At 36.4% G+C, this 26,456-nt stretch overlaps 1 protein-coding gene across 1 annotated transcript in view; it reads right to left on the bottom strand.

Annotated features, from left to right (window-relative positions):
- Nucleotides 1–16,889: 16,889 nt before the first annotated feature.
- LOC145038545 (GDSL esterase/lipase At1g29660-like) overlaps nucleotides 16,890–26,456 on the bottom strand; it is a 28,020-nt gene continuing 18,453 nt past the window's right edge. The window contains exons 3-5 of the mRNA XM_078986876.1: nucleotides 17,826–18,059; nucleotides 17,462–17,699; nucleotides 16,890–17,207 (exon numbers count right to left, since the gene is read on the bottom strand). Of these exons, the coding sequence (XP_078843002.1) occupies nucleotides 16,987–17,207; nucleotides 17,462–17,699; nucleotides 17,826–18,059 (693 nt within the window). The 3' untranslated portion in view covers nucleotides 16,890–16,986. The remainder of the gene's footprint in view (nucleotides 17,208–17,461; nucleotides 17,700–17,825; nucleotides 18,060–26,456) is intronic.

The following is a 26,456-nucleotide window of genomic DNA, read 5'->3' as shown; positions in this document are numbered from 1 at the left end:
TAACAACAAGTCCTAGGCTAAGGCATCACAAATCAGGCCACTCTAGTCCTAACATATGAAATACCTAGCCTGTCTCTAGCATGCAATAATATCTCATAAAGTGCATCATACATATCTCATAACACAAAATAAGGGTATTTTGGGAAATCACCGTTCGGGCTCTGGCTGATTGTACACACTGCTCCTTCTTGCTTTCTCTTTGAACTCTTATTCACTTTTAGAAAATTATTTCTTTAAAAAAAACTTTTCGTACTTCCTCAGTTTGAGTCCAGATTTACCCGAAGGCGCATCCGAATCCCTCAAACCAAGGCTCTGATACCAACTTGTAACACCGTAAATTTCAAAACAATTTTTCATTTAAAATAATCGTAAGTTCTTAGAAACACTTGTTTAAAATCTCATTTATAAGCGAATTACAAAAGACAAAACTCCTTTTTCACTTGCATAGAAAACCAGGATCCTCCAAAATGTGACTTTTCCTCTGGTGTGTACAATCAAGCCGGTGCCGTCCCGTGATACTGAAAGAAACCTGAAAAACATCATACAAAACACTGTAAGCACGAAGCTTAGTGAGTTCCCCAAAATACCACACATAACACATATTAGCCACTCGAGGCTATAACTCTATGGGTCCGTGCACCCAAACTCTGTGAACCCTCAGGTTCTAACTCTGGGAACCCTCCGGTTCCAACTCTGTAACATGCACAGCATAAATCACATAGAAATAATGCAGTACAACACATCACGTACATATAGCATATAAATACACTGATCACATAACTCTGATTACCTACTCAAGGTAAAGTATAGTGAGAAGACTCACCTGGCAAACAGAAAGCAGATATCCCCACACTTGAATCTCGAACTCGCCACCGCCTAACACGTAAGGCAAATACTCTCATGAATAAAACTCTCGAGGCTAGAATACATCCTCTCATAACACCCTCTTATGGGTAAAAGACTATTTTACCTCTCTCTTGGCCCAAAGGCCACATCGCTGTCCAAACCCTAAAACTCAACGGCCAACCCTTGGTCGAAATCAAAGTCCTCAGTCTAGGTCAACCCTTGACTGACTCTACTCGCCGAGTCAACCCTGTGACTCGTCGAGTTCCCATAATCAGAACTTCCCCATATTGCAACTCAACTCGCCGAGTCACCCCGAGACTCGCCGAGTCCCACAACTCTGAGTCCACTCGCCCACAACTCACCGAGTCATCCCTCGACTCACCGATTCTCGACCCAACCAGAGAATATCGGGACCCTTCGACAAGACTCGTCGAGCCCAAGAACAGACTCGCCGAGTCTACGGCTATCTTCAACCTACTCGCCGAGTTGTTCATACAACTCGCCGAGTTCCAGGCCATCTTCATCCAACTCGTCGAGTACACCCATGTGACTCGCCGAGTACCACCGTCCTGAATCCATTCAGAAGCATTCCAGGCCATGCAATTGCTCCAAAACATAGATCTAGTCTCCTACCACTCATCCATCACGTAAAGTGGCAAACTTTACGTGAATCCAAAGAGATCTAAGCCGTTTGCACATTGGGGCTAGGGTTTGGGACATGCAAGCTTCACTAAACACTCCAACACAGGGACTTTCATGCTCTCTGATTCTTCTCCCTTCTAGATCTGAGGTAGCAACCTCAGATCTAACCTCTAGACTTCCCATTTCATCCATAGACAATTTCTCACAAACTCCAAAATGAAGATCAACATAATCAACAGGTCAAAACGAGATATTACCTCTAAGTGATGCCCCAACTGCAATGCAATTCGAATCCAAGCAAAGCCCCTTGCTCCAAGCCTTCAATCTTCCCAAAATTCCTTCAACCATTACTTCTCCAAGCTCCAATCCACTCAACAATGGTGCTTCTCCGCGATTTAGGGTTTTCTGGGGCTCAAGGGGTGATAAAGAGGCTGGGAGGAAGACATAAGGATCATTATATAAGGCTCAACCCCGGGAATTAGGGTTTTCTCCACTCAGCGCCTACTCGCCGAGTCCAATACACTGACTCGTCGAGTCGGCCACTTAACACGCGACCAAGTCGCGACTCTACTCGCCGAGTCCACACATGGACTCGCCGAGTCGCTCTTTCCCAAATTTCTCTTTTAGCCCTTCCGCTCTACTCTTGATATTTCGGGATGTTACAGAAACATACTTGTATTATTATTGCGTTTATGAAAGGTAGTATACACTCACTTGATCAGAAGATGATCGGACAGCACTACGGCTTGCAGAAGTCGTAATCCTCAGCAGATCTGGAAGATCTCTACGAAATCGAACTTCTCGCGGGCAGAGCTTCGGCTCGGAAACCGCACTTCTCGGGATCTTCGGGATCTCGGGACTCGCTTCGGGAGTCGGGAATATTACCGGGGCTTCGGGATGGCTTCGGGGGTAAAAACGCAGAGCTTCGGCACAAAAACGAGAGGAAAATAGCAATGGAACCCGGAACCCTCGCATCCTGTTTATAGGAGGCTGGAAGCTCCTCGTACGCGGGGCGTACATGCGTACGCGGGGCGTACGTGCCTCAGAAACGTAAGCGCATGCGTCATCCGAAGTGTCGACACTCTTCGGAGTACGCGGGGCATACTCACTTACGCGGCGCGTAAGTCGGATCGGACTGCTGACTCCCCCTTCGGATAATGCCGGATTTTTGATTTAAAAATAAATACAAATTATTTATCAAACTTCGGAAATTCATATCTTCTTCATACGAACTCCGTTTTTGACGTTCTTTATATCCACGGAAAGGTGAGACTACGCTCTACAACTTTGGTTTAGACTCCATCGGCTAATTTTGAATTTATTTTTATTATTTATTTTTAATAGGCCGGGACAGAAAATTTCGTTATAAATTCATAACTTCTTCGTTTGACGTCCGTTCTCGCCTAACTTTTTATCGCTTTGATACTAACAACGAGATCTTCGATTCTCATTTAGATCACTAAGGCTAAATATCGCTCTAACGTAAATTTCACTTTTTACGTTAATCAGCGGTGCCGGTTCTGTCGCGAAACTTCGATAGGTCATAACTTCCTCGTTATAACTCGGATTTCGGCATTATTTATATCTCCGGAAACCTTGTTTCAACTACTACAACATTATCTAAAGATATCAAGTTTATATTACACTTAAATTTTGACGCTTATTTTTATTCTTAATTAATCAAACCACATAATTTAGCAATTAAGCACAAAACACATAATACTCAAATAATCCAATCTTATTATTTCAAAACGGGTTACAAAGGTTAACCTAGACCATTACATTGCTAAAAATGGCAAGCCCGGAAACACAGGCATTACAATTCTCTCCACCTTAGAATGATTCCGTCCCCGGAATCACACATCAACAAACAAATGCGGATAGTGACTCCTCATGTCACTCTCCGTCTCCCAGGTGAGATTCGGCCCATTCGTGTGTTTCCATCGGACAAGCACTAACTCGACCATCTTACGTCGCAACTTCTTAGTCTTTCGGTCAACAATTGCCTCTGGTTCTTCAATCAACCTTTTGTTCTCATCAATTCTCAATTCGGAAATTGGAATTATATCGGGAACTTCTCCCGTGAACTTCCTCAAATAACACACATGGAAAGTGTTGTGAATTCCATTCAGTTCTTCGGGTAATTCGAGCTTGTAAGCTTGGTTCCCAATCCTCTGAAGAACTTTAAACGGTCCAATAAACCTTGGACTCAACTTTCCCCTTTTACCAAATCTTATAAGTCCCTTCCACGGCGAGACTTTAAGCAAAACCGAATCCCCAACTTCAAAAGTCATCGGTCTTCGCTTCTTGTCAGCATAGCTCTTTTGACGATCCTGAGCTGCTAACATTCTTTCCCTAATTATTTTCAACTTTTCAGCAGTTTGATGAACCATCTCCGGTCCCATAAACTGCTTTTCCCCAGCCTCAAGCCAACAAGATGGCGTACGACACTTTTGTCCATACAAAGCTTGGTAAGGTGCCATCTTAATGCTCGAGTGAAAACTATTATTATAGGAAAATTCTACCAAAGGTAAATGTTCATCCCAATTACCTAGGAATTCCAAGGTACATGCTCTCAGCATATCTTCAAGTGTTTCTATCGTTCTTTCACTCTGACCATCAGTCTGCGGATGGTAAGCTGTACTTAAACATAACTTGGTACCCATTTCCTCTTGTAGACTTTTCCAAAACCTTGAGGTGAAACGACTATCACGATCTGACACAATTGTTAGCGGAACACCGTGAAGTCTCACAATTTCCTTCACATAAGAATTTGCAAGCTTTTCCATAGACCATTTCTCCTTGGCCGCTATGAAATGCGCACTCTTAGTGAATCGATCAACGACCACCCAAATCATGTCGCGACCATTCTTTGTCCTGGGTAGTTTAGTGACAAAATCCATAGCAATGTCTTCCCACTTACCCATAGGCACAGGTAAAGGTTCTAAACTCCCATACGGTTTCTGATGTTGTGTCTTGACTCTCGCACAAGTCACACACTCGGCCACATACTTTGCAACATCAAGCTTCATCGTCGGCCACCAGTAGAAGGGTTTCAGGTCCCTAAACATTTTAGTGCTACCGGGATGAATCGAATACATGGTCTTGTGAGCTTCTTCCATCAGAAGATCTCTAATTCCTCCTGACTTAGGTACCCAAATACGATCTTGGAATACCTTCAGTCCATGACCGTTTGTACCAAACACCAACGTTTTACCCAAACGTTCCTCCTTTCGGTCATTTTTCTCAGAAGCTTCCTCTTGAGCTTTCTTTATACTTTCCACAATGGTCGAGACAACTTAAATTCTCAATGCTCTTGGCCTTTTCCTTTCAATATTGACTTTCCGACTGAGAGCATCAGCAACAACATTAGCCTTACCAGGGTGGTAAAGTATCTCGCAGTCGTAGTCCTTGAGTAATTCCAGCCAGCGTTGTTGCCTCATATTCAATTCCTTCTGATTAAAGAGATATTGGAGACTCTTATGATCAGTGAAAAGTTTGCACTTAGTGCCATAGAGGTAATGCCTCCATATCTTCAGAGCGAAAACTACCGCTGCCAACTCCAAATCATGAGTCGGGTAATTCTTTTCATGCTCTTTCAGTTGTCGAGACGCATATGCTATCACCTTTTCTCTTTGGGTCAAAACACAACCCAATCCAACCCCAGACGCATCACTATAAATGGCGAAGTCTTCAACTCCATCGGGTAGAGAAAGTATCGGTGCCTCGCATAGCTTCTTCTTTAACTTCTCGAATGCTTCTTTATGCTTATCACTCTAAGCATAAGTAGCTCATTTGTGGGTCAAAGCTGTCAACGGACTAGCGATCGAAGAAAAGCCTTGGATAAAACTTCGGTAATATCTGGCTAATCCTAAAAAGCTTCGAATCTCCGTGGGACTTTTCGGTTGTTCCTACTTCATTACAGCTTCAATCTTTGCTGGATCAACCATTATCCCTTCTTGGTTAACCACGTGACCCAAGAATTGGACTTCACGAATCCAAAAATCACATTTGGAGAACTTAGCATACAGCTTCTCCTTCTTCAAGACTTCTAGCACTTCTCGCAAGTGTCTGCCATGCTCCTCCTGGCTTTTCGAGTAAATCAGAATGTCGTCGATGAACACTATCACAGATTTATCAAGGAACGGATTACAAATCCTATTCATTAAATCCATGAATGCTGCCAGAGCATTGGTTAGTCCAAACGACATAACCAAGAACTCGTAGTGTCCATATCTAGTTCTGAACGCAGTCTTCTCTATATCCTGCTCTCTTACTTTCAGCTGATGATATCCTGACCTAAGATCGATCTTCGAGAAATAGCTCGAACCTTGCAATTGATCAAATAGGTCATCAATCCTTGGCAACGGATATCTATTCTTTATTGTTGCCTTGTTCAGCTCTCTGTAATCAATGCACATTCTCATACTTCCATCTTTCTTCTTCACGAATAACACCGGAGCTCCCCAGGGTGATGAACTAGGTCTAATGAAACCTTTGTCCAACAACTCTAGAAGTTGCATCATCAGCTCCTTCATCTCCGTTGGTGCTAATCGATAAGGTGCTTTTGCTATTGGCGTGGTTCCTGGTAACAAGTCAATACGGAATTCCACTTGTCGATCAGGTGGTAATTCAGGAAGATCTTCAGGAAATACTTCCGGATAATCACACACCACAGAAATACTCTGCATCACCTTCTTCTCCTTCTTAGCATCAATCACGAATGCTAAATATGATGTACATCCCTTGGTCAAACACTTTCTGGCTTTCATTAGGGAAATGATTCCAGAATTCACTCGGTGTTTGTCCCCATACACCATAAACGATTCCTTCCCTGGCGGGTTTACTTTAACAATCTTCTTCTTACATAAAATTTCGGCATCATTGGCGCTGAGCCAATCCATTCCCAACACGATGTCGAAACCGTTAAGTTCGATAGGCAATAATTCCTCACAAAACTTATTCCCATTAAGGTCGATTAAGATGTTTTCATACGATGGCTAACAGGTACAAACTTGCCACTAGCAACTTCGACTAATAAAGCATTATCTAGTCTATCAACAGGCAAAGCTAGTTTTCTACCAAATTCATGCGATATAAAGGGGTAGTTGGCTCCAGAATCAAATAAAATTTGGGCAGGCAAATTGTTAACGAGAAAGGTACCTGAAGCGACATTAGCTTCATCCTTAGCAGCTTCCAGTGTCATCTGGAATACTCTCGCCTTCGGCTTTGGTGGAATGTTGGGCTTAGCTGCCTCCTTCTTCTTCGGACAGTCTTTCAAAATATGCCCCTCTTCATTACAACCAAAACACATCCTTTTGTTGTTCGGACATTCATTGGCAAATTGTCCAACCTTTCCACACTTGTAGCAAGTTACATCCTCGCTACATTTCCCGAAGTGCTTTTTCTTACACTTTTCACACCACTTCACTTCGCCTCCTTTTCCCCCACCAAACCTTTTCGAATCAGATTTCGAAAATTTGCTTTTCTTACCGGAACTAGATGTTCCCTCAAACTTCCTCTTCTCACCAACCTCAACCTTGTTGGTGGTTCTCCCCTTGATCATGTTCTCAACAGACTTGGCAGCCCAGATAGCTGCCTCTAGAGTAAGTGCCTGGCGTACTGGCACCTCGTACTCCCATGGAAGTCCCTTCGCATACCGATCCACCTTAGTCAGCTCGTCTGGAACGATACGCAAGGCAAACTCCATCTTATCGGTGAAGTTATTGGTGTATTCATCAACTGACATGCTGCCTTTAGTCAATGTCAGGAACTTGTTCTCCAACTCCAACAGATTTTGAGCCGAGCAGAACTTGCGCTTAAACTGCACCAAGAACTCTGCCCATGACAATTGCAGTGGCTCGTTAGGGCTCAAAGTCTTCCCTAGAGTGTTCCACCAACGAACGGCTCCACCTCGGAATTGACGCACGGCATAGATAGTTTGCAACTTACCTTTGTAGCCACACGTCATGAAGGCTAGCTCCATTTCGGAGATCCAATCCATAACCCCAATCGGATCCTCCTTTCCATTGAAGGTCGATGGTTTGCAAGTCAAAAAGTCCTTGTACTTGCATCCCATTCCATCATTCCTTCCATCGCGGTTATCTTGCCTAACTATCGGTAGGTTGGCTTGACCAACTGATCCACTGAAGTTTCCACCTTCCGAGTGCCCTTCATTCAGTTCAGGCTCTTCCACACGAATCGACAGTTCTTCACGATTTTGTTGAAGCAACCGTCTAGTTTCATCCATCTGACGATCCAACATCGTCTGAATCATCAATTGCACACCAGCCATGGTTATTGGCTCAGGCGCTGCTGCTACAACAAGTCTTTGTTCAATCACTGGTGGTTGATTCCTGTTTTCATCAGCATTTCCAACTCCACTTCTTGTTCTCACCATTTTGATCTACACACCGAATAAGGTGAAATTAGATCCTTATTCACGATAGATATTCAAATCATCCTTATCACTCCGAAACGTTTACATGCTAGTTCTAATATCGTAGACGTACACTTAGAATCCTACACACATAAAATTTCTAGATCCGGTCGGCAAAGTTTCTAGATCCGGTCGGCAACAGACCATAGATCCGAACAAATAATATCATATATGGCAACATATAACATTTAGCACATAAAGCATTTTAGGCAACTTTCCTAAAATAAACTAGTGCTTGTGTCTAAAACATAACAGACACACATCTCAAAATTCCACTTAGCATTCTAAGTTTAAGTCTAGAAATCCTAAAAATTCCTAGTTCGCTTAAACTAATGCTCTGATACCAACTGTGACATCCCCAAAATCTCGGCCAGAAAAGACCGATTTTCATTTATGCTTTTAAAATAAATTCAGAGTAAATCCTTTTGATTTGAAAGAGTTGCGGAATTTGTTCCCAAAAACAAAACATGATAAAACAATGTTTACCAAAGCATTTCATAAAAGAAATGTATTTTTCATTATATAATCAAAACTCGGGGTGTCATGTTCCGATATAGACCAACAAGCATAAACGATAACATTACAAGTCATTCAACAAATATTTACATATACAGACTTGTAAACAAAACAACTTGATGGTTCATCCATCTTACGCCCTTGCGCCACTTCCTGTAATACAAATAAAACTGAGTGGGTCAGGCTTGGGAGCCTGGTGAGCATATAGGGTTTTCAACCCACAATAAATAATTAAATTAATTAATATCAACCAACAATAACCCAGTTACCCATTCCCATTATTCTCACTTTACGTCCCTAAAAATAACTAACACAAGGGACCTAATCTAAGAATATTTTCATCGGGGTGACAACACATGCTGCGGGGTTTCCTCAGCAATATAAGTCAAATAAGGCAACCATGAGGGGGATGGAATACAGCGAATGAACACCCAAGTTCATTAACACCTATAGGTTATGAGCCTGCTAGCGTTCCACTGGACTGTCTAGAAAAGTCCGTGGTCGTCATCTAAATTCCGCTAGATGACTGGATCAAAACAACAACGAGGCCTCTCATCTGTTTATTACACACCAACTATCTACCCATGTTCTACCCAACATATTAGTAGATAATAACATACACTTTTATACATATTTTCAAAACCTGTATAGCATGCTTGATCAATACATTTTCCATATAACAGATGAGGCACACACACATAACACGTATTTCGTATAGAAATAATCAGATCTGTAAGATAGAAGAAAGTGAATATACATTCACACACATAACAACAAAATATACACATAACACGTATCTCGTATAAAATACTTCATAGTTATACGTTATGAGAAAGTAACAACGCATTCACACGTATAAACGACAATAAACTTAATACCATCGAACCATACTTGTATTATTATTGCGTTTATGAAAGGTAGTATACACTCACTTGATCAGAAGATGATCGGACAGCACTACGGCTTGCAGAAGTCGTAATCCTCAACAGATCTGGAAGATCTCTACGAAAATCGAACTTCTCACGGGCAGAGCTTCGGCTCGGAAACCGCACTTCTCGGGATCTTCGGGATCTCGGGACTCGCTTCGGGACTCGGGAATATTACCGGGGCTTCGGGATGGCTTCGGGGGTAAAAACGCAGAGCTTCAGCACAAAAACGAGAGGAAAATAGCAATGGAACCCGGAACCCTCGCATCTTATTTATAGGAGGCTGGAAACTCCTCGTACGCTGGGCGTACGTGCCTCAGAAACGTAAGCGCATGCGTCATCCAAAGTGTCGACACTCTTCGGAGTACGCGGGGCGTACTCACTTACGCGGCGCGTAAGTCGGATCGGACTGCTGACTCCCCCTTCGGATAATGCCGGATTTTTGATTTAAAAATAAATACAAATTATTTATCAAACTTCGGAAATTCATATCTTCTTCATACGAACTCCGTTTTCGACGTTCTTTATATCCACGGAAAGGTGAGACTACGCTCTACAACTTTGGTTTAGACTCCATCGGCTAATTTTGAATTTATTTTTATTATTTATTTTTAATAGGCAGGGACAGAAAATTTCGTTATAAATTCATAACTTCTTCGTTTGACGTCCGTTCTCGCCTAACTTTTTATCGCTTTGATACTAACAACGAGATCTTCAATTCTCATTTAGATCACTAAGGCTAAATATCGCTCTAACGTAAATTTCACTTTTTACGTTAATCAGCGGTGCCGGTTCTGTCGCGAAACTTCGACAGGTCATAACTTCCTCGTTATAACTCGGATTTCGGCATTATTTATATCTCCGGAAACCTTGTTTCAACTACTACAACATTATCTAAAGATATCAAGTTTATATTACACTTAAATTTTGACGCTTATTTTTATTCTTAATTAATCAAACCACATAATTTAGCAATTAAGCACAAAACACATAATACTCAAATAATACAATCTTATTATTTCAAAACGGGTTACAAAGGTTAACCTAGACCATTACATTGCTAAAAATGGCAAGCCCGGAAATACAGGCGTTACAACAGATTATTCTCTTCCTAAAACCCTTCAACATCCTCGATGGTACATCCTTTATCTTATTTTTTCTTTTATAAAAAAATTATAACAATCACAAATCTTTCTTGATTTCTATCTCCACACACGATGAGTCCAAACACTTTTTCCATGCAACTAAAGATACGAAATCATAAGAAGCTATGAAAAACGAAATCGAGGATCTTGAAAGTAATAATACTTGGATCTTGACAGATCTCTCATTGGGGAAAAAGCAATTGATTCTAAATGGGTTTATAAAATAAAATACAAAACCAATTGTGAAGTTGAGCATTATAAATCACGTCTAGTCGCAAAAGGTTTCACCCAAATCGAAGGTGTTAATTTTCATGAAACTTCTGCACATGTTGTCAAACTTGTGATAGTTCAAACAATATTAGTTGTGGTAGTACAAATAAAATGGAGCATTCATCAACTTGACGTTAACAATGCCTTTTCGCATGGTGATTTAGAGGAAGAAGTGTATATGAAAACACTAGAATGTTATATTTAAACCGGTGATACACGTATCTACAAACTTCAAAAGTCCTTGTATGGGTTATGACAAGCATCTCGTAACTAGTATAAAAAGTTTAATGATGCTTTGTTAGGTACTGGTTTCCAACATTCAAAGTTGATCATTCTCTCTCCATATTCAAAACACCAACCACTTTTGTGGCTACCTTTATCTATGTTGATGATCTCATCCTCCTTGGCAATGACATCGACCATATTACTAAAATTAAATCTTATCTGAATAACCGTTTCAACATAAAAGACTTTGGTCCATTGAAGTTTTTTCTTGGAGTTGAAGCATGTAGAACTCCAGATGGGATGGTCCTTAGCCAACAAAAGTATACATTAGACAATCTCATAGATTGTGGCCTTCAAGATTGTCGACCTAGTGCTTTTCGAATAGAGCAAAATCTTCATCTCGATCAAGCAGATGACACTCCTATTGCTGATGTGAGTCAATTTTAGAGACTTATTGGATGTCTTCTCTACCTACATGTTACCCACTACACATCACACTTTTTATCAACACCTTAAGCCAATTCTTTTCTTCTCCACGACGGTTACATTTCGATGCAACTCTTTGCATTCTTTGTTTTCTTAAATCCACCCTAGGATAAGGTATTTTTCTGCCTTCTACTAGTAAATTAACTCTCAAGGCTTTTTGTGACTCTGATTGCCTTGGGCGTCCCTTGAAAATACGTTCTAAAATTGGATATTTTATCACATTGGGAGATGCTCCCATCTCATGGAAATTAAAGAAGCAGTTGGTTTTCTCTCGATCCTCCGTTTAATCTGAACATTGTTCCATGGCTTATTCTATTAGTAATATTTTGTGGTTATGTTGGTCGCTACAAGAATTTGGTGTGTCATAATTAGTACAACTCCTCTTTCTTGTGATAATCAAGTTGCACGATATATTGAATATAACCCCCTCTACCATGAACCTACAAATCATGTCAAAATGGATTGCTATTTTGTTGGTGTGCATATTGAATCCTAAGAAGTTAAGACATGTTTTATAAGCTTTACTGAACAAGTTGCTAAGATTTTAACTAAGACCCTTGGTGCTAAGCAGTTTCGTTATCTTCTTGGAAAGTAGTGCATTTGTGATCTCCACATCCTAACTTTAGGGGGAGTAAAGGGAATCGTTTAGCTACACAACATAAGTATCTGATTCCAACTCAAAGAATTCATCGTCATCTAGTACATAGTTATCTATCTTTTGTTTGAATATTTTGGTTTCCTACTTTGTCTAGATTTTTTTATCCAACTTGCATATATATACCTTTTATAGTAGCATTTTTATTTTAATAACAAATTAATAGAAACCCTTTCATATTTCTATATACTATGACACTTTTTTTAATTTTTGAGGAAGCTCAACCAATGTTGGATTGCCAACATGGCCTTCTTTCATTCCTTATTTTAGAAACAACCAATCCAAATGTTGTTCATCTAAAGACCTTAAGTTTTGTCTACTCTAATCAATATTGGAAACATGAACATGTTTTGAAGGCATTTCTTTTTCTTGCAATGAACACATCATTGTTTGTAATGTTTTTTTTGTTCTTTTTAATATATATAGCATCTTGATAGTTTTATAAAAAAAATATTTTTACTTCAAAATAAAAACTTAAGGTGCCTTAACAAATATTTTCATTATGTAACTAGAAAATCAAGCATCACTAATAATATATTGTAGACAAAATTGCAAAAATGGTCGCTATGCTATGCATTTTTTCTGAGCTTTTAGTCTACATCTCGACTTTTTTAGCTTCATGGTCCTTTTGAATTGGTTTTCTTATGGTTTTGATCCCTCAAATAATTTAAAAGACTAAAATGCCCTTTTATTTTTATTTTTTCCTTTTTAGTACTTTTTTATATTTTATTAATTGAAAACAAAAAATGACCCATCTCTCTCTCGCTCTCTCTCTCTCGCTCTCTCTCTCTCTCTCTCTCTCTGTCTCTCTCTCTCTTTCTCTCTCTCTCAAAACACATACAGAAACGAAAAAAATGTTGGAAAAATCAATACAACAACTCCATCGAGCTCCACCATCTTTTCACAAGTTTTAATTTTTATTGGGGGATGAGTTCAGGGGGAGATGATGATGGTAGAGAAGAACATGTGGGAGGCTAGAGGAATTTGGTGAGGCGGGATGAGGGTCGGAAGCAAAAGACACACACACACATGGATTTCTGGTGTGACTAGGAAACGTTTATCCCTGTTCAAAAACTGATGAAGATGAAACCTTCATCCCTGTTCAAAAACCATTATAGATCCTTAACTAAATCAAAGATTTGGGTTTCTTGTTTCAAAACCCTTAGAAAACTTGCAACTAAATCAAGGGTTTGGCATCTAAAAATAAACCCATAAATCAAAGGTTGGGATAGGATTAGTTCACAAGTTGATGACCTTTGCAGAGGTGTGTAACAAGACAGCCTCAAACTAGATGATGCTTTGTTCAAAAGGGAAGTGACACTTAGTCGAATTCATCATGTTTAGATCTGTCTTTGATTTCATTAGAAACAAGTATTTGTTTAATGTCTGATTTTTTATATGAATTGGAAGCACCAGCTCATTATGCTTCTTCACCTAATTGAATCTAGTTATCAAGATAAATAGTAACATTTTAGGAACACCCAATTTGCTTATGTCAGTTCTATGAATCTTCACATCCACTGTTTATCTCAAGGATGTATGAGCAGAGGGTATTTCGCTCTCCTCAATGATGATGACGGATGGTCTTGGCTTTTCTTGAATCAGGAGGGCAACCATCTCGTTGAAGGCCTACGATATCTCAATTTTCACTACCAGAGCCAACAATGTGTTGGTTGTTGTTGTATTCAGAATCGGGAAGGATCTAGAGATAAAGAGAAGGGAAATGTTGTAGGGTTTGTAGCGAGAACGGGGAAGTGGAGCTCAAGTTTAAATTGTTTGACATATTATAAATATAGATTAGGATGATGAAATTTAAGGGAGAGAAACAAGAAGAAAAAGATGAAAATTTCATCATGTGAACTCGAAAATCAAACGTTGATGAGGATGAACTTTAATCTGGTTGAGAGAGAGAGAGAGAGAGAGAGAGAGAGAGACCCTATTTTTTCCTCTTTTTTTAATTCATAAAGTATAAAAAGATACTAAAAATGTAAAAACTAAAAACAAAAGGGGATTTCAGTTTTTTGGTATTCGGAGGAACCAAAACCACAATCAAACCAACTCAAAAATGACCATAAAGCCAAAAAGTTGAGATTTTGATTAAACCTCAGAGAAATTACATACAACATGCACCATTTTTGCAATTTTATGGATTGTAATTTAATAAGATGAAAATAGGAAATTTTGGTTAGTTTTGATGGCATATTAAGAATATACATTATTAACCAAATGAGAAATATTGACCTATGACGTCTGCTTGGGTTCGACCATTAGTGAATCTGCCGGTGACACCATGAGCAAAATCAATTCCATATGGTGGATAATTGGCTTTAGCGGCCGTCTTGAGTTTATTGTTATTCCCACTATCGACCAATGAGTCTCCAAATATGAAGTAACATGGGACTATTGGTTTGCCCACGATGATAAACGTTCCCAACTTTATGAAAACGGAAAGGATACAAATTGGAAATAAATTTGGCTTACAATTAGCCATGTTTGGTATAAGAGGAAACAAGTGGGAAACAAGGTTATCAAATCCAAGAAAATAGATCAAGTTAAAGTAGATGGAGAGAAATGCTGATATTGAATGCAAAATGCGTGGAACATAAAGAGAGGAGAGGTGGGCAACAAGTTAGGCGAAATAAATAAATTCTTTTAGAAAGCATGAAAATATCACATTTGAGGGGAAATACTTTTTTATGTTTCTCCATTGAAGCATCAATGTTATTTTATAATCAAAAATCCATATCATGATTTTTATTTTATTATAAAAAGTCTCAACCTCTTTAATTAAATATACGCCGATAGTGATAGCAGAATTGTTGTAAAAATCGATCATGAGAATAAGCACAAAATACAAGAGAAACAATTGTGTTAGGTCTTCCAAAATAATCACAAAGATCTCATGTAAACCATGAAATGCGACTTTTTAAGGAAAAAACCAAAGAAAACGAACATCAATCCACAATAAAAGAAGTAATATATGAAATGATCGTTTTTTATTGTAATTTACATATGAATGTTTCCATTAATGGAGTAACCTAATCATCAAGCAAAGTCGACGGAGGTGGAAACAATACCACACGTTTGATTTCTTTCCTTGTCAAATACGCTCAAAGGAGGACTATATGATTCTAATATATTTTTTTACCAAGACAAAACAAAGTACAAGCCTATTCTACATTTGTTGTTGACATTTGACTGTGATATTTAAATATTAGACCTGATTTTGCGAGTTGCACAATGATATAATTATACAGTTAAAATAATTGCGGGTAAAAATTAAAAATAAAAAAAATAAATATTTTTCTAGATTTTGTTCATGCTTATAATCTTCTTACTCATGTATAATGACTATATCTTCTTACTCATGTATAATGACACGTGGACATCGTTACTTATCTCTTTCTTTAATCACATCTTTTAATTTTGATATTTGTCTTAATCAAATGTATAAGAATAAAATGTACAATGATATTTGATTTATTTTAAAAAATATATTCTAGTTTATGTTTTCATTCATATTTTTTGGGCATTAACCGAATTAACAAAAATTAAAAATGTCTATTAAATAGTATTTTGATACCATGTAATATAATCCAAGCATTTTCAAATTTTGGTTTTAGTTTTGTACTATCGAATGAATATTAAGTTTTTTATAACATTAATTTAAATTAAATACCCTTTAATATTTGTTTTCTAGTATTCGATAATATTTTTAGGATGAAAACAAGAAATAAATTGATTTGAATGATCTATTAATAAATAAAATTAATCAAATAAACTTTGTATTATAGTATTTATATTGTACCAAAACATCTAATTTTTTAGATATGAACTTTCATATATTAAGCATTTAAATTAAAGAATTAAATCACACAAAATACACCATTATAAATAAATCTCATAAGCATTTAAATTAAAAACGAAATGACACAAAATACACCATTATAAATGATTCAGGAGTTTCTCGAGTTGAGCTTCGTTCTTCCAAGCTTTCATCAATACAATTTAAGCCGTGCCGGGGAGAACGACAAATCCACACAAAAATGATTGGGCCAAATGAACTTTGGGCCATCATATTAAGATATCTACAATAAAACAGGCTAAAAGTATGCCTCTGTTGTTTGCTTGCCTCTCCCAACCCGTCCCATAGAATTATAAAATAAAAATGCAATACATTATTTAATTTTTAAAAAATGGGTGTCCATATATACTTCATTATTAAAATTGTGCCTTTAACAAAATTTAAAAACTCCACAAAATAAATAAAGAACATTAATAATAATAAATTAAAAACTCCATGAAATGACATGACATGCATTTTTTATCGTCACTAAACGAGGGTCGCATCAATGGGTGAGAAGGTATAGGCGGTCTCCTAAGGCCTCCAAGTTTCTAGGGTTTATTTTTTATGTATCTATTTATATTATTATAATAAGCAAATGTTCTATATTAAATCGTCGCATACAGCAACGAAAAAATAAAAACGAGATTGAAGCAAAAATTGGTGGAGAAGATGAAGAGATTCCAGCTGATTCTTCATGAATCTAAGCAATTAAGCAAATTTTTACTTAAAAATTTACTATCAAGAGTCTTCTTTTGTTATTTTGTCCTGAGCCTCAAATCGATTTGAATCGACCATGCACGTAATATTTAAATAAATATATTTTTAATTTTCACTAACAAATTTTATAATATGATCGATGAATATTGTCGAACAGAGGGAAATTTTGCAAATTAATTCCTGCATTTTTCGTATGAATAATAATGCATAGTAACACTTTTCATTATCTTCACATTTATATACAACAAGTTAATGTTTATTATGACATCTTATTAATTATGAACCCGCACCAAATGATATATATCATATGGGTAAGCATCAGCGGGATGAATAGCATGATATGCTCTTGTTGCCATGGCTATATTTGAAATCTCAGAGGGATGAAGAGCATCGTAGTAAATATGAAAAATTCTAAACGGGCAAGGGATGGAGCCAGCTTTGCATGCCCATTCTCCATCTAATTTGCAACAAGGAGGAGTTCGCATCGCCCTATCTGAAAAATCCAAAAGTGTCTTACAAAACTAATGGATCATGTAAGTTCATCTTTAACTTTAAACGTTATTTACTTTTATACTTTTAACATCATGAAAATTTTCCTTCAAATGAAAAACATTGAAGATGGTTTATATCATGTCATTTGTATACGTAAACCTGATTTCATCACTGAGTTAGAGAGTAAAATCAAGCTAGGAAACCAGGTACGTATACAATCCCATATTATTATTATAATCATTGCTTGTATTTTACCTCCTTGTGGATATAAAATGCTTGTAATGTTGATGAAAGTGAATAATGCATCTTCGTTATCAGTGTTGAGCTTCTCAACAAGAGGCTTAAACTTATGATTAAATAACATGGCTGCTTTGTTGATTTCCTTTACACATGGTTTCCCATCGGTACCAAACTTGCTTGTCGCAAGAGGGGTGCACCCTATTTGAGTGAGAGCAAATAAAGCAACTTTCCTAGCTCCCATCTTATACAAAGTCTGTCAAACGTCCAAATAATGATGAGAACCTCGAAATGGAAATGGGAATGAAGAAGGGTATTTTTCAGAGAAGAAAAATGGATTATAATGAATGCATAAGGAAGACGAAAGTAACAAGAGGTGTACCCTTAGTTGCTTAGAGTATTGTTTCATAAGGACTTCTGTGTATTTTTTCAGGGAATATAGGCGACTTGTGTTGTAATGGTCAGGCAAAAAGTAGTTGTTAACAAAATCGTTGCTTCCTATGTTGACAAGGTACATACATTCCTTCAGGGTACTTATATTTTGTTGCAAGCGCGAAAGGCGTGAAATTACTGCTTTGTGATTAACTAATTGCATATCAAGACTGAACCGACCTCCCTGTTAATATTTGACAATATAAAATTAATCTCTAATTGGTAGTCATTATGAATTTATGATTATATAATATGCCAAAATAATTTTCGAGAATTTGTTAGGGATAGTATTAACCATTCTACTTTGGTGTTATACAATCAAATATGAATTGTAAGCATAGAAAAAGAGATTGAAATGGTTCTAGTAACACACACACACACACACACACACACATATATATATATATATATATATATATATATATATATATATATATATATATATATATATATATATATATATATATATATATATATATATATGAGAAAATTGAATATACCCTTAAAGGTATATAAACTTAGGTACCCAAAATCATCATACTATGTTGTTTATATCATATGTATATATACATTGTAATTGTTCAATGTTCTTGTAATTCAACTTCTAACTTGATATACTTCTAAATTTTTTATAAATTTCACATTTATCTTCCTCTTACATAATTTTCATTCTCAACTCTAATATATATAACCTAATAGATGTTCGGCAAAAAAGTGATATAAGAGAAAAAAAATCGTGAAATTTCGAAAATCTTCAAAGTAAATCAAGTTAAGGTTAAATTTTAATAACATTATAACTAATATATCAAACAAAACAACTAATTATAATGGGTTTGGGTACCTAAACTTATATCATCTTTTAATTATTCTTGTACTGCAAGTGTATATTTTAATTTGCAAATTTTGTTACCAGTTGTTTTTTATTTCTGTGATGAAAATTAATTAGCGGGCATACCATATAAAGTTTGACATCATAGGATATTTGACATAACGATATCAAGTGTTCTTTGATTATTGCCCTTCAGCCAAAGGTTAATAGTTTAAGTCTTTTTAGAAAGGCAATGTATATAATTTAAGAGTAGAATACAAGATGTGTGAGCTAGCCATTCTATAAAATTTTAAAATTTGAGACCGATATACTTATTATGTTTGGATGTTTTCCATAGAACAGGAATAGTTGTTGAGTCTATTACTTTATTCAAAGAGCTCCATCCATGGAAATAATATACAAGTTATATCTGATGGAGATTAGTGATTATAGTCATAACAAGTCCGATAATATAGTAGTATCCTTTTTTATTACACAAAATAACAAAATAAAAATAGACCTGAAAATATATTTATATGAGGGACTTGTTTTGTTAATTAATTAATAATTTAGTGAGTTAATTTGAAAATAATAGAATATTGAATATTCGATAATGATTTGAATTCCATAGATCATGATAATTAAATTTAGTAGTTATCTCTAGGGTTTCAAATCACCACCATATATAAAGGGGGCTCTAAATCCAGTTTTGCAATATGAGAGATAACCCTTCAACTATTAAAATTTGGATATTCCAAAAACCCTAAGAATTCCCATAGTGGAGTTCACACGTCGTGCCAGCTAGATCACCACATCATGTGCAATAGTTGAATCAAATTTTCGATTTTGTTTGAAGCTCACAATTCGAGGATTGCTTGGATAGCTTCTATCTTGTGTCTTGGGTGCGATTTAAGAAGATGAACTTTATGTTGGGTTCTCTAGTCCATCCAATTGCTCGTCAAAAGAAGAAACCTACCAAGAGATCAAAGGTATATTTCTAACTATTGTGTCCTAATAAGTCCCTTAGATTGGTTGACTTAGATCCATATTGTTTGAATATTTTATATTAGAATTGATTGTTGTTTCCGTTGTCCAATAGTTGATCTTGGATAGGCTCGGAACGCATTAGTGGTATCAGAGTCTAGTTAACTCAAGTCTATTGCACTTAAACATTGTCTTGACAAGTATGTTTAGGGTTTCTATGTGTACGGTTTCTGTTATAATCATTTTAAATGAATAGAAATTTTCCTTGATAAAAATCGAATTTGTTAATGCTTGAAAAACAATGTTTTTGGTTGTTCTACCACTTCGACACATCATGGCTGGTCCTCCACCACATCGTGGGCTTGGTCGATACTGCATTCGGATTGTGATTGTCTTCGTCGCCACACCGTGGTTCTTTCTTGGGCACGTTGTGGCTAGCTGCAAAGAACCTAAAATAATAATTTAATAAACCATATGTTTTATGTGTGCCACGACATCATTGTTCCTTCCCTACGTCGTAGAACCTGAATATCCAGATTTTTCTAAATTCCTTTCTTATTATGTTTGCCCATTTTTTCGATTTTAAACTCATACACGTTAGCCTTTATACTAAAAGATAAAGCCAATTTGATTTAATTATAAGATTAATTAAAAGACAAAATATTTGGACTCTCTTAAATAATTTAACTGTTGACTTTTAGTCAATGAAATTAAAAGACATATTAATCCAATATATATATATATATATATATATATATATATATATATATATATATATATATATATATATATATATATTGTAAAATAGAATTTATATGTATCACATCAAATACAAACATTGACTCCTTGCATGCTTCTTAAAAGTGCATTGTTAGTTGAACCTCGACTAGGCTCGTCAACTTTATTGCAATATGAAAGGTTTAAGGTAGGTATTTTTGATTCCTAATGAGGTCGACCTTTAAGTGCCATTCATTGTTCGCCACTCTCACAGACTTCTTGCATTTGAAGTGGAGTTACTGAAAGGGTTTGATAGGATAATTGTACAGAGTTAAAAGTATTAACTTAATAAGTAATAAAACAAAATCATATTTTATATAATGATGTGAATCTTATGCTTCACATGGAAATTACGCTTTATGGTATATTCTTTTGATGTAAGCGTGTGTAGTTTACCAGCTCGGTAAGGGAAGAATATAGTCAAAGAAATGTATATGTTGATCGCGATTCTCAAGCGTTACTTAAGTTGAATCTCATTGTAACATCGCATGGTCGATTCACCATTTTGATTCATGATCCTCTGCTAATCCAATCATAATTATTAAATAAGCATAAGAATATATTAACATGTTATTGACATAAGTCAATAAAGATCGTTTCTAGGAATCTCAGAGAGATTATGACTGGCAATACTTTGTCTAGCTAAATGAATTCATTCTGTAAACTTTGGGTAATCCACTTTACATCGTGAAGCCAAATATGAATTCTATTTGGTAATTCTATTAAAATGATTTATTGATCCAACTGATTGTGTTTTCATTTGTATAAATGTCTTCTATTTTGGGTGCTACTCCTTCTCCTGCACCAACCACTTTATCAAACTTCTCACTACTTTCACTCCTCTTGCAAGATAAGCTCACTAGTCCTAACTACCTTTATTGGATTTGTAACATATGGATCACTTTGAGGTTCCAAAACAAGGAGTATAGGTTGGACTAGTATCTTGAAGAGGAGCTTCCTGATGATGCTACTGAAGAAGAAGCAGTTAAACATGAAAAGCATCACAATCACTCTAGTGACGTCTCATGTCCAATGTTGGAAACCACGTATTTTGAACTCCAAAAGAGTTTTCAGAACCTTGGGGCGTACCAAATGAACGATCAGATCAATGACATGTTCCAATAGGAAGCTTGGCCTGAGAGATTCAAGGTGATACAATCAATTATAGGTTGCCAACAACATGAGGGTGGTTCTGTAAGTACACATGCTCTAAAGCTAAAAGGTTACTTTGATAGACTTAAACGTCTTGGGTTCCCCTTCACTCAAGATTTGGCTATTGACGACATTCTTAACTTATTGGTTAGTGCATAGAAGCAGTTCACTATGAACTACTATATAAATGGTTTGGAAAAGACTATCATGAAGCTACATGGGATGCTCAAGACTGTCGAGGAAAAAAAATTCCACCTAGGAACACAAGTTCAACAACTCATGTGTTGGCTATTAAGGAAGGTGGTGTCAAGAGAAAGAGGCCATCTCATCCCAATATCAAGGGAAAAAGGAAAGGAAAAGTGGGTGCTCCTAATTCCAACCCTAATAAGGGCACATCTGAAATACCACCAGTGAATAAAAATTGTTATAGTATTGGTAGACTGTTCATAGGGATGAACATAGCAAATCCATGCGACCGATACTGATGAGTACTTAAAAATGGAGATTTTAACTATTGGTGTAACCACACTTAAATATTACTCCATAGATCATGTCACGAGTAAACTAAGAAGACCATGTTTCATATTCTTCAAATTGAGATGCATGAACATATGTTCTACAACCTGTTGTGTCTTGGTTTTTCCCTAACGTTGTCCGTAACTAGAAATCATACATGTTTTGACTAGATATTGCATGAGGAAAAGTACTGACCTATGTAGTCAAATTTTATTTGATCCTTCTTCTAGAAATGGAGAAATAGATATCTTTGGGCGCCCCGTTGATTTGGTTTTGACAAAAAGTGATTGGCCAAGCTGAGACTTAGTTGAGTATAATCGATAGTTAGTCTGAATGCCACCACAAGTCAGTATCGAGAATATAATCTTAAAGGATGAGATTAACCATAGATCCATGTCTCTAGTTTATAATAAGATATCATGAAGATCAAAGGAATTTGAAGTTATTAGTCATAGGGTTGTTTATAGCATTGTTGTCATAAGTATACTAGTTGCATTTGACTACCACTTAATTTTGTTTTGAGTAAGTATTAGACCTGTCAATTGTTAATTCCCATATACAAGTGGAAGTAGAGGGAGATTAATGCCCATAGTAATAACAAACCCGATAATATTCCTATAACTAACATTGTCCTTTTGGGTTACACACAAGAACTAAATAAAAACATATCTGAAAATATATTGATATGCATGACTTGTTTTGTTAATTAATTAATAGTTTAATTAATTAATTTGAAAATAATATGGAATATTTGAAAATGATTTGAATTTCATAGACATCGATAATTAAATTTGGTAATTATCTATAGGGTTCAAAATCGCCACCCTATACAAAGGGGGATCTAAATCCAGTTTTGAGATATGAGAGATAACCCTTCAACTATCAAAAGTTCGGATATTCCAAAAATCCTAACAATTCCCAAAGTGTAGTTCCAATGTCGTGGCAGCGAGATAACTACGTTGTGGTCAATAGCTAAATCGATTTTTTTGTTGTGTTTGAAGCTAATAGTTCGAGGATTGCTTGGATCTACTTCTATCTTGTGTGTTTGGTGCAATTTAGAAGCAAAACTTTATGTTAGGTTTTCTAGTCCATCCAAGTGGCTCATCAAAAGAAGAAACTTCCCAAGGGATCAAAGGTATATGTCTAATTATTGTGTCCTAATAAGTAGCTTAGATTTGTTGATTTAGATCCATATTGTTTTGAGTCTTCTAGATCAAAATTGTTTGTTGTCTCCGCTACCCGATGCTTGATCTTGGATAGGCTTAAAACCCTTCGATATCCTCTTTACTTAGAGAATTTCCAATGAAACCAAGACAAGATAATTAATGACTTATTACTAATTTTTATCCATTAATTTTTATCCATTGAAGATATGTAGCCATTATTCATATAGGTAAAATTGCATATCTATGTCAATCACAAGAGTTTAACGTACTTAGTTAACCGAATAAAATTGAAGATAAGACAACAACGTTAAATGGAATTGTTGAAGGACTGCAACAAAAAGATACTATATCATACTAGAAAGATGAAACTAGTTATAGATGCCTTAAATCAAAAGCAATATTAAATTCATGGAAACTTAGCACATGTGGGAATTATTAACCATGTACCCAATTTTAACGAAGATCAAAATAAAGCCTTCATGGAGGAACCACTAACGAAAGAAAGAACGGCCAATTATATGACACACCTTAGAAAATAAACAATAACTGTAAACTTTTGTTTAACATCTGGATCCTTGAGGTATGAAAATTAGACTAATTTTTGGAGTTTTGTGTTGGCCACAACGTGACGAAGGTATACCCACGACGTGGCATGACCGGTTAACCACGTATTTTAAATGTGTTGCCACAACATGGCGTTTGTTTTTGGACAAACCCTAGTTTTGAGCTTAAGACCCTATTTAAGGGAAGTGAGGGCTAGGTTTTCCTCCATCCTCAGCCTCCATCACCTCTAAGAGCTTTGAAGAAACCCTCTCTCTCTCTCTCTCTCTCTCTCTCTTCATATTTGAGCATAAGACCCTATTTAAGGGAAGTGAGGGCTAGGTATACCCACGACGTGGCATGACCGGTTAACCACGTATTTTAAATGTGTTGCCACAACATGGCGTTTGTTTTTGGACAAACCCTAGTTTTGAGCTTAAGACCCTATACAAAGGGGGATCTAAATCCAGTTTTGAGATATGAGAGATAACCCTTCAACTATCAAAAGTTCGGATATTCCAAAAATCCTAACAATTCCCAAAGTGTAGTTCCAATGTCGTGGCAGCGAGATAACTACGTTGTGGTCAATAGCTAAATCGATTTTTTTGTTGTGTTTGAAGCTAATAGTTCGAGGATTGCTTGGATCTACTTCTATCTTGTGTGTTTGGTGCAATTTAGAAGCAAAACTTTATGTTAGGTTTTCTAGTCCATCCAAGTGGCTCATAAAAAGAAGAAACTTCCCAAGGGATCAAAGGTATATGTCTAATTATTGTGTCCTAATAAGTAGCTTAGATTTGTTGATTTAGATCCATATTGTTTTGAGTCTTCTAGATCAAAATTGTTTGTTGTCTCCGCTACCCGATGCTTGATCTTGGGTAGGCTTAAAACCCTTCGATATCCTCTTTACTTAGAGAATTTCCAATGAAACCAAGACAAGATAATTAATGACTTATTACTAATTTTTATCCATTAATTTTTATCCATTGAAGATATGTAGCCATTATTCATATAGGTAAAATTGCATATCTATGTCAATCACAAGAGTTTAAAGTACTTATTTAACCGAATAAAATTGAAGATAAGACAACAACGTTAAATGGAATTGTTGAAGGACTGCAATAAAAAGATACTATATCATACTAGAAAGATGAAACTAGTTATAGATGCCTTAAATCAAAAGCAATATTAAATTCATGGAAACTTAGCACATGTGGGAATTATTAACCATGTACCCAATTTTAACGAAGATCAAAATAAAGCCTTCATGGAGGAACCACTAACGAAAGAAAGAACGGCCAATTATATGACACACCTTAGAAAATAAACAATAACTGTAAACTTTTGTTTAAAATCTGGATCCTTGAGGTATGAAAATTAGACTAATTTTTGGAGTTTTGTGTTGGCCACAACGTGACGAAGGTATACCCACGACGTGGCATGACCGGTTAACCACGTATTTTAAATGTGTTGCCACAACATGGCGTTTGTTTTTGGACAAACCCTAGTTTTGAGCTTAAGACCCTATTTAAGGGAAGTGAGGGCTAGGTTTTCCTCCATCCTCAGCCTCCATCACCTCTAAGAGCTTTGAAGAAACCCTCTCTCTCTCTCTCTCTCTCTCTCTCTCTCTCTCTCTCTTCATATTTGAGCATATCTGTGGTATTTTGGTGTAGTTTGAAGGAAGAAGAAGATGATTTGGTGAAAGGATCACGCAAGCAACACCACCACATCTCGAAGATCATTTCCGGGACCATTTATAAGGGTTCAAGCTTTCATCTTTATGGTTTATTTCCTTAGATCTCAGTTGTTTTAGCCCACTATGGTCCATGGTTTTGACTAGAGTGAGTGGGTGGAATAAAGTTTGCAACTTTATGGCCTTTCTAAGTCCGATAAGCATTATATTCTATGGATCTAAGAGTTGGATGTGGTTTGTGAGCTTTACATGAGTTTTTGGTCACAATTCCACCTTTTTTTACCTAGCTTGGGTAAATGGAGTTGGATGTGTTTTGTGAGCTTTACATGAGTTTTTCGTCATAATTCCACCTTTTTTACCTAGATTAGGTAAATGACATGCATGTGGCATACATGTCCATAAAGTTTAGGTTTTTATGAGCCTTTGGTTTCCCTGGAAGCTTTCTAGAAAGTATAACTTTAGGGATCAATGGATTAAGTTCTGGATTCATTATACTTAGGGGTGAGCATAAACGGGTACTCGCGTTAATAGTCTGGAACCAGAACCGGTGGTTCTTGAAATGTAGGAACTGGAGTCGGTTACACCGGTTCTTTAGATTTTAGAACCGATCTCGAAACCACCAGAATCCATTCTAATACCGGGTACTTGTTTGTATCTTGAATTTTTGTAATTTTTTGTCTTGATAGATAATACAATCATTAGAAACTACTAAAGAACTATAAACATTAAAGATTGACCATTGAAAATTTATATAAGGAGCAAAAATTGACACGACAGCTGTTAAAAACTCCATCAAAGATAGGCCGAATAGCAATCAAAGACAAAAGGGTTATTTTTATGATCTCCACAACTAGATGTCATATGTATTACGTACAAAAGGTTAATTGTTTATATTCCAGTTCATATTAGGATTAATTTTTTTTATGAAACACTTTCACACGATCAACC

The sequence above is a fragment of the Lactuca saligna genome, chromosome 4 (assembly GCF_052625555.1).
Source record: "Lactuca saligna cultivar CGN05327 chromosome 4, ASM5262555v1, whole genome shotgun sequence".
Taxonomy (NCBI): domain Eukaryota; kingdom Viridiplantae; phylum Streptophyta; class Magnoliopsida; order Asterales; family Asteraceae; genus Lactuca; species Lactuca saligna.
Note: the sequence above shows the minus strand (reverse complement) of the source record. Positions and strands in the feature narration are given on the sequence as shown.